Source organism: Sinocyclocheilus grahami, unplaced genomic scaffold (genome assembly GCF_001515645.1).
Source record: "Sinocyclocheilus grahami isolate Dianchi unplaced genomic scaffold, SAMN03320097.WGS_v1.1 scaffold707.1, whole genome shotgun sequence".
NCBI classification, from domain to species: Eukaryota; Metazoa; Chordata; class Actinopteri; order Cypriniformes; family Cyprinidae; genus Sinocyclocheilus; species Sinocyclocheilus grahami.
Window position 1 is genome coordinate 1,268,572 of NW_015505886.1, and position 8,279 is coordinate 1,276,850.

General features: G+C 35.0%; 1 protein-coding gene across 1 annotated transcript; it reads left to right on the forward strand.

Moving 5' to 3' along the window:
* The first annotated feature begins 308 nt into the window (after window positions 1-308).
* On the forward strand, window positions 309-5,334 carry LOC107560012 (WD repeat-containing protein 61-like). Its single transcript, XM_016244069.1, has 10 exons — window positions 309-690; window positions 805-832; window positions 953-1,058; window positions 1,140-1,312; window positions 1,743-1,891; window positions 2,904-2,997; window positions 4,189-4,282; window positions 4,366-4,458; window positions 4,533-4,611; window positions 4,834-5,334. The coding sequence occupies exons 1-10, from the start codon at window positions 679-681 to the stop codon at window positions 4,921-4,923; spliced, it is 918 nt and encodes a 305-aa protein (XP_016099555.1). The 5' UTR covers window positions 309-678; the 3' UTR covers window positions 4,924-5,334.
* The last annotated feature ends 2,945 nt before the right edge of the window (window positions 5,335-8,279 follow it).

Sequence of the window (8,279 nt, forward strand, 5' to 3'; positions counted from 1 at the left end):
TGCTTTGTTTGTTTTTTTAAATACTGGTACGATTACTATCACTGTACTGATTATTCATAATATTATGGAGATTTATTGTAGTTAGCATTTATTTCGTTTTTATTTATGTATTTAAAAATGTATTATTATATTTGAATTTGTTTTTTATTTCAATTCTTTTTTAATTGATTATACTTGCCATTTTTAATTTATTTATAATAAAATGTATTATTATTATACTACTACTACTATTTGATTACTATCAATGGCATCTGTCGTTTGTAACAATGCTTTGATAATTGTAACATGCACTTTTTGAAAGCCAGTACAGGGAGGGCGGAGTCAGGCGATCTTTCCCATGGTACTTTGCGCGCAGGTGTCATGGCGGCTCTCTAGGCAGCATCAGTGCGGGTGTTTATTATAGTTAACAAAGCGCTTTGATTCTTTATCGCATGTATGTAACAAATCTTAAGGATTAGCTGATTTCACTGCGAACGCGTTAAAACCTCTTCCGGACGCGTCGAAGGCCGTCGAAGCCTTACAGAGGCAGTTTATTTAGTCAGAAGCTAAGCTACGCTAGCAGTTTTGCATGAAGTGAGTTTATAAACTCATCAGAATAACTCCTAATCCAGCTCACACGCGCTCTTAGAAACACAAAGGAGCTCGTTTCCATTACAAACAGATTTTGATACGGAGACTATGAGCACACAGGTAAGTTCAGCTCTAATATGAACAAACTCTTGCATGTTTTCTGTCTTACTGTATATATGGTGATCAGAATAATGACTGAGTGTGATATAAACATGTTCATTGTTCTAATTTTAGTACAGTATACTATTCAAGCAGGAGCATGGTGAGTCCACACACACACACACACACTTAGTCATCTGTTCTGATTTAGAGCCCAAAATCGAGTGAGCTGTCTATGTAGGCAGCATATTTGGGCACAGCCAATACATCTCTGTTTTTGCAGCTCATGAAGACGCCATCTGGACCGCAGCATGGGGTCGCAGCGAGAAGGACGGGTCAGAAACCATTGTGACCGGCTCTTTGGACGACCTGGTGAAAGTGTGGAAATGGTAAATCAATGAATGAAGTGCAATACAATTATTGATTGTGTTTGTGTCTGAACATACGCCACTTGTGCTGATGGCTCGCAGGTCGGATGAGAAGCTGGAGCTGCAGTGGACTCTGGAGGGTCACCAGCTGGGTGTGGTGTCGGTGGACATCAGTCAGAACGGAGCGATCGCCGCCTCCAGCTCTCTAGACGCTCACATTCGGCTCTGGGATCTGGAGACGGGCAAACAGATCAAGTCCATGGACGCAGGCCCCGGTGAGCTGCTTGCTTGCTTATTTGTTTGTCTATTAATCTATCGTTTGTTTGCGAGTCTGATGCAGGGTTATTATTGTTCACTGAAATTAAAAGTAAAACCATATCACACACTATTACTTGAAGTTAAGTGAAATACAAAACACATAACTACAAGTTAAAGTACTAAAATAACTAAAACTAAATACATTGAAACCTGATAATAGAAAAACTTTGTAGACTAGACATTAGGGATGCACCGATATGAAAATTTTGGCCGATACCGATAATCCTTTTAAAAAAAAATACACATGTCTAACAGAAAAAAAATGCTAAAGCTTAGTTAAAAAAATTAATGAAAACATAAAATAGCAAAAACTAAATATTATCAGAAAATATAATAATATTTAAATATACTGAAATAACACGGAACTCTTTCGTATACTGTTTGCAGTTGATGCCTGGACGGTCGCTTTTTCTCCTGACTCCAAATACATCGCCACCGGCAGCCATCTAGGGAAGGTCAACATCTTCGGCGTGGAAAGTGGGAAAAAGGAGCACTCGCTGGACACCAGAGGAAAATTCATTCTGAGTATCGCCTATGTAAGATCATACAAGTATCTCTTGAGTATCTGGAATAGTGGTGCATAAGCATCTCATCAATGTATATATATTTTTAAGTTCTTTTTTTTATATATTATTTTTTAAAGTTCTATACAAACAAAAGTTTGGAGTTGGTAAGATTTTACAGTAATATTATTACAATTTAAAATAACTGTGTTCTATTTTAATATATTTCAAAGTTTTATTTATTTCTGTGATCAAAGCTGAATTTTCAGCATCATTACTCCAGTCTTCAGTGTCACATGATCTTCAGAAATCATTCTAATATGCTCATTAGCATATTCAAACTGAGGGAATAAAGTGCAGGGGACAATGTGACTCACCAGGGAGAATGAAAAGACATTCACACATACTGCTCATTGAACATTTCTGATTATTATCATTGTTGAAAATCATTGTGCTGCTTAATATTTTTGTTTTTTTGAGAATTTTTTGATAAATAGAATGTTTAAAAAACAACATTTATTTGAAATCTTTTGTAACATTATAATTGTCTTTTCTGTCACTTTAGATCAATTTAATGTATCCTTGCAGAATAAAAATAATTCCTTTCAAAGAAAAAAATCTTACAAACTCCAAACCTTTCAAATCTAGTGTATATCGCTAAATAACAAGGTTTAATAATAAATGAATCCAATGAATTAAATGAAAACATTTTTAAAAAGCCTATATTGAACCTAAATGTTTTTGTCATGCTCCGCTCTAAAATATTTGGTCAGCAACAATCCCCTTTTTAAGTGTATTTGCTAATCCAGTAATCAAACCACATATGAAGTATTGAGAAAAAAAGAAGAAAAATCAATCATAAATATGTATTGGTTAAAAATAGTGGGTAGCATATAAATAAGTACCAGTGTAACTGTCAGCTTCAGTGTTTAAAAAGGAACTGATTTCACAAATGACAGTCTAACGCTGATTTTCCATACAATATAAAGTTTTCCAGGCCCTAATAATGGTCTCTCTTTCTCTCTCTCTCTCTCTCTCTCTCTAGAGTCCAGATGGAAAGTACTTAGCCAGCGGTGCTATAGACGGAATCATTAATATCTTTGATATTGCGACTGGGAAACTCCTGCACACGCTGGAAGGTGAAAATCATCTCCCACATGATTCAAGCCGTCTTTAGTTTCCTCTATTAAAATGCTCTGTAGACATTAGTCTGCTAGATGCATTTAGGGTGATTATGGGTAACGTGAATGCGGTGGAAAAACCTGTTTGCGTCTCTGGCCGCCCCTCAAGGGTCGTAAACCTCGGCTCCTGTCACCGAGTGACTCCATTTTTCCTCTTTGTCTTCCTGCGTCCCTCCCTCCATCACTCACTCATCCCTTTTATTTGCTCCAGCAAGTACAGCTGGAAATAATGTTGAATGTTAGATGTAGTTCAGTTTGTATTGTATTGCACTGGCAGTCAAAAGTTTGGAATAATTATTATTATTTTTTAATCGTTTAAAATATTATTACACTTTGTTTTACTTGATTTCAATATATTTTAAAATGTAATTTATTCCTGTGATGGCAAAAAATAAATTTCAGGATTCTTTGATGAATAGAAAGTTCAAAATAACAGCATTTATTTGAAATATAAATCTTTTTGTAACATTTTAAGTCTTTATTGTCACTTTTGATCAATTTCATTTGTCCTTGCTAAATAATTTTTTTTTAATTTTACTCACCCCAAAATTTTGAATGGTATGTGTATCGCCTCACCCTGGCCATGGTGAGGTGTATGTGGGCTAGGCATCTCTCAGTGCAGACCCTGGAGCTCAGTTTGCCTTCTCAGACAAGGGGGGGCGTCATCTTACTCACATGCCCGGCAGAGTGAGGCCATCTGGACCCTGGAGTTCAGCTTTCATGGTTATAAAAAAAAAAATCAAAATAATAATCATAAATGTTTCATGAGCAACAAACCAGCATATGATAATGATTTCTGAAGGATCATGTGACACTGAAAACTGGAGTAAGGATGCTGAAAACTCAGCTTTGTGAATTACATTTTAAAATATATTACAATAGAAAACAGCTATTTTAAATTGTAATATTTTTCAGTTTCACTGTATCTTTGATCATATAAATGCAGCCTTGATAAGCATTTATCTAAGCAAGAAATTTTCTTTCAAAAACATAAAATCATAATTATTCCAAACTTTTGACCAGTAATGTATAATGTACTGCTTTATTGCTGTTAATGCTACACTATTTACATACAGACATCTTAAAGGTACAGTAGCCAAATTGTGGGATTAATGTAAGGCATGCTGCTTTTTTTTTTTTTCTTTTCAGGGCATGCGATGCCTATCAGGTCTCTGACTTTCTCTCCAGACTCTCAGCTGCTGGTAACCGCATCAGACGACGGCTACATCAAGATTTATGACGTGTAAGTTGCAAATTTCCGTGCATCTTTTGCCTCCTAACACATTTGAATCTCACGGTCTGATTGTGTGTGTGTGTGTCTCACAGGCAGCACGCTAACCTGGCCGGCACTCTCAGCGGTCATGCATCCTGGGTGCTAAATGTGGCCTTTTCACCTGACGACACACACTTTGTGTCCAGGCAAGAGTTGATGCACTTCAGATGAATGGAAATGTAAAATGTAGTTTGTGTTCTTAACTGTTGTTTCTTTTTAGTTCGTCTGATAAGAGTGTAAAAGTGTGGGACACGAGCAGCAGATCGTGTGTGAACACGTTCTTTGATCATCAGGACCAGGTGAGAGATGTTTCCACAAAAATATAAAGCAGCACAATTGTTTTCAACATTGGTGTTACTTGAGAAGCGAATATTAGAATGCGACTCTGAAGACTGGCATAATGATGCTGGAAATTCAGCTTTGCATCACAGGAATAAATTACATTTTAAAATATATTACAATAGAAAAAAGTGAGTATTTTTTTAGGGCATGCTTATGTTCAAATGTGTGTGGATTTGCAGGTTTGGAGTGTGAAGTACAACCCCACAGGCTCTAAAATCGTGTCTGCGGGTGATGACAGAGCCATCCATGTTTACGACTGTCCCATGTGAATCGCCTCGAAACTACAGCCTCCTGAGCCTCTCAAGACCACAGCATACATGCACATTTTTATTTCATTGGCAACTTCAACATCTGTATATGGCGATACAAATAAATGTTTGTTTTTTTAGTTGTTCCGGTTTGTCTTGTTCAGGATTCACACATTCATTTATATTCATTATAGAGTTTCATTACTTAAAAAAACGTAAAATTCCCTGATCTTTCCTGCTTTTTCACAAAACTGAGCACTGTCTGCCCTCTGCAGGACACTAAATGTTACTGTGCCAATTCAGAGTCCTTGGTTTGGTCTGTATTATAGCAAACATGTGTAAAAATGAATTATGATACATAAAGATCCAAAGCAGAACTTGTTTGAATGTTGAACCCTTTGGAGAGCACATAAGCAGCACTGGCAAAAAAAATTAAAAATCACAAACTGTTTCATTCTCGTGGTTCATTTAATTCACTCTCCAATGTGACACACAGTTCTAGTTAGAAACAATATTTTAGACAAAAATACAGTGGCAAAGAAGTGCAATACAAATCACAATTCTGAAAACAAAATAAATTACAAATGCAAATCTACAAAACAAAATAATTCTGAAAACAATGATAAATCTGAAAAGAAAATAAATGCAAATCTTCAAAACAAAATAATTCAGAAAAAACAATGATGTGTAAAAATGAATTATGATACATAAAGATCCAAAGCAGAACTTGTTTGAATGTTGAACCCTTTGGAGAGCACATAAGCAGCACTGGCAAAAAAAATTAAAAATCACAAACTGTTTCATTCTCGTGGTTCATTTAATTCACTCTCCAATGTGACACACAGTTCTAGTTAGAAACAATATTTTAGACAAAAATACGGTGGCAAAGAAGTGCAATACAAATCACAATTCTGAAAACAAAATAAATTACAAATGCAAATCTACAAAACAAAATAATTCTGAAAACAACAATTCTGAAAACAATGATAAATCTGAAAAGAAAATAAATGCAAATCTTCAAAACAAAATAATTCAGAAAAAACAATGACAAATCTGAAAACAAAATACCAAGTCAGAAAACACAATGACAAATCCAAGTATAGGTCTCTGCGGACCAAAAAGGGGGCGTTTCTCAAACGTTCAATGTCATTTTCATCTCATCTAAATTATAATGCCTGAACACTGCCTGATAAAGTAGCATTTATGAGAGCCGCACAGCTTTTGTGTACAGCTGTTACGAGGGAAACCGTTCCAAAAGCGCCTCCTACTGGCAGAGAATCAATTTGCATGTTCAATACGGCCGTTTTCTACATTTGAACGGTCTTAATGCTGTTGGATATAATGCAATTCGTTTAATTTTCATAAAAAAACTCTTAATATTTTGCATTTATATTCTCACCTTTAAATTCGTTCCGCCCCACAAAAAAAATATAAATTTTTAACACGCCTCTGCCTGTTTTTTGTTTTTTTTTTGCATTCCCATTTGCTCAAGTAGCAAAAGAAAAACCCACGATAGTGTTTTCACGACTTATAAAAAGAGAAAAAAATTAAGAGATACTGATAACGGTCAGAAGACAGAGCTATGTCAAATTTACCGTCACTCCATAGACACAGTCTTGTGAAAAGGGTCGGGTTTGTCTGATCTGTCGTTGTGTTTTCTGACTTGTTATAATGTTTTCGGAATTGTTGTTGTGTTTTGTGAATTATTTTGTTTTTTAGATTTGCGTTTGTAATTTGTTATTTTGTTTTCATAATTGTGATTTGTTTTGCACGTCTCGGCCACCGTACAAAAACGACTACGGCAGTTATTTTTAAAATATGAAGCACATTTATAAAACATTTGAACTGTAAAAGCTTTGGCCCCAAAATGCTGTTTGCTGACGGTTAAAAACAAGGCGTGAGACAAACACAAAATATGACAATCCAAAGAAGATTCAATCAAACTGAAATATCATTCAAGACAACACGATTCTTTCGAACTTTTCTCACAAGGCTTTTCACATAACGTTTAACCCTGGTTAAAGGCCGCTTTTAAAATTAATTTACACGTTTTTATAGTTGTTTTTGATCAACGGATGACGCTTTTAACAATAATATCCTAATTTGAAGAGCCTATTTAAATATTTAAGACCGGAGCTTAATATATAATTAGTAAATTTGTATTCACCATAAACATTTTTATAAGTTTTCCAAGTCTGAATTTCTAAATTAATTTCCTTATTACTTTTAATATGCACTGATATTTCCAGATTTTCATGACCATGGAAATGCTAGTCGCATGTTTAGTCAATTCTGGCCTCATTAAATATGCATGAGCACAGAGACATGAGGTTTAATATGCACGTGAAAAGTCATAAAAATGTGTTTAAAAATATCAAACTGGAATATTAAATTAGACAATATTTGTGTTTCAGAAGACTGAGAGCACTTATCCAATCAATATTAATAACTAAATAAGACATAATATTATGACATAAAGACATAATATTAATACATAAGACAAAACTGACTATTTGCTAGGGTTAAAAACGACCCAGGGTTTGAAGTGTGAAAAGCCATACATGTTCTCATTCTTCCTACCATGTAACTGATGTGATGATCTCAATTCCTGTCAGATGAAGTGAAGAGCACTGCACGAGATTCACAAGAAAGTGTCAAAGTCACCATTTTTTTAAAAATGATTTTCACTTCAAAATCTCATATTCCAGGTGAGTGTTCCATGACGTCTCATTACAAAATACTAGTTTGGGTCGGACGCACTCAACTGAGTTCACAGGTTACAAAATATACAAAATCCACAAAAAAGGGAGAGAGGAAATAGAAGAGCAGCAAATCAGCATATTAGAATGATTTCTAAATGATCATGTGACACTGAAGAAGAAAAAAGGTCATTCAGCTTTGCCATCACAGGAATAACTTTATTAGATTTAAAAACTACATTTTAAATTGCAATAACAATTCACAATATTACTGTTTTTACTGTAAGTTTGATCAAATAAAGCAGTATTGGAGAGCATAAGTAGCTTCTTTCAAAAACATAAAAAAAAAACATCTTACTGCCATCCCCACCAAATGATTCCTATGAATCTTCTCAAAGCTCTCAGCTATCACCGCACGAACACCCTAAATAACCCAGTCAAGACAAGCCCCTATGTTAAAGGAACACTCCACTATTTTTGAAAATAGGCTAATTTTCCAACTCCCCTAGAGTTAAACAGTTGAGTTTTACCGTTTTCGAATCCATTCAGCCGATCTCCGGGTCTGGCGGTAGCACTTTTAGCTGTAGCTTAGCATAGATCATTGAATCTGATTAGACCGTTAGCATCTCGCTCAAAAATGACCAAAGAGTTTCTATATTTTTCCTATTTAAAACTTGA

Excerpts from the sequence above, each read along its gene's own strand:
- LOC107560012 (XM_016244069.1), top strand. Across the intron at positions 1,313-1,742 it reads GTCCATGGACGCAGGCCCCG|TTGATGCCTGGACGGTCGCT; the intron begins GTGAGCTGCTTG and ends TACTGTTTGCAG. Across the intron at positions 2,998-4,188 it reads ACTCCTGCACACGCTGGAAG|GGCATGCGATGCCTATCAGG; the intron begins GTGAAAATCATC and ends TTTTCTTTTCAG.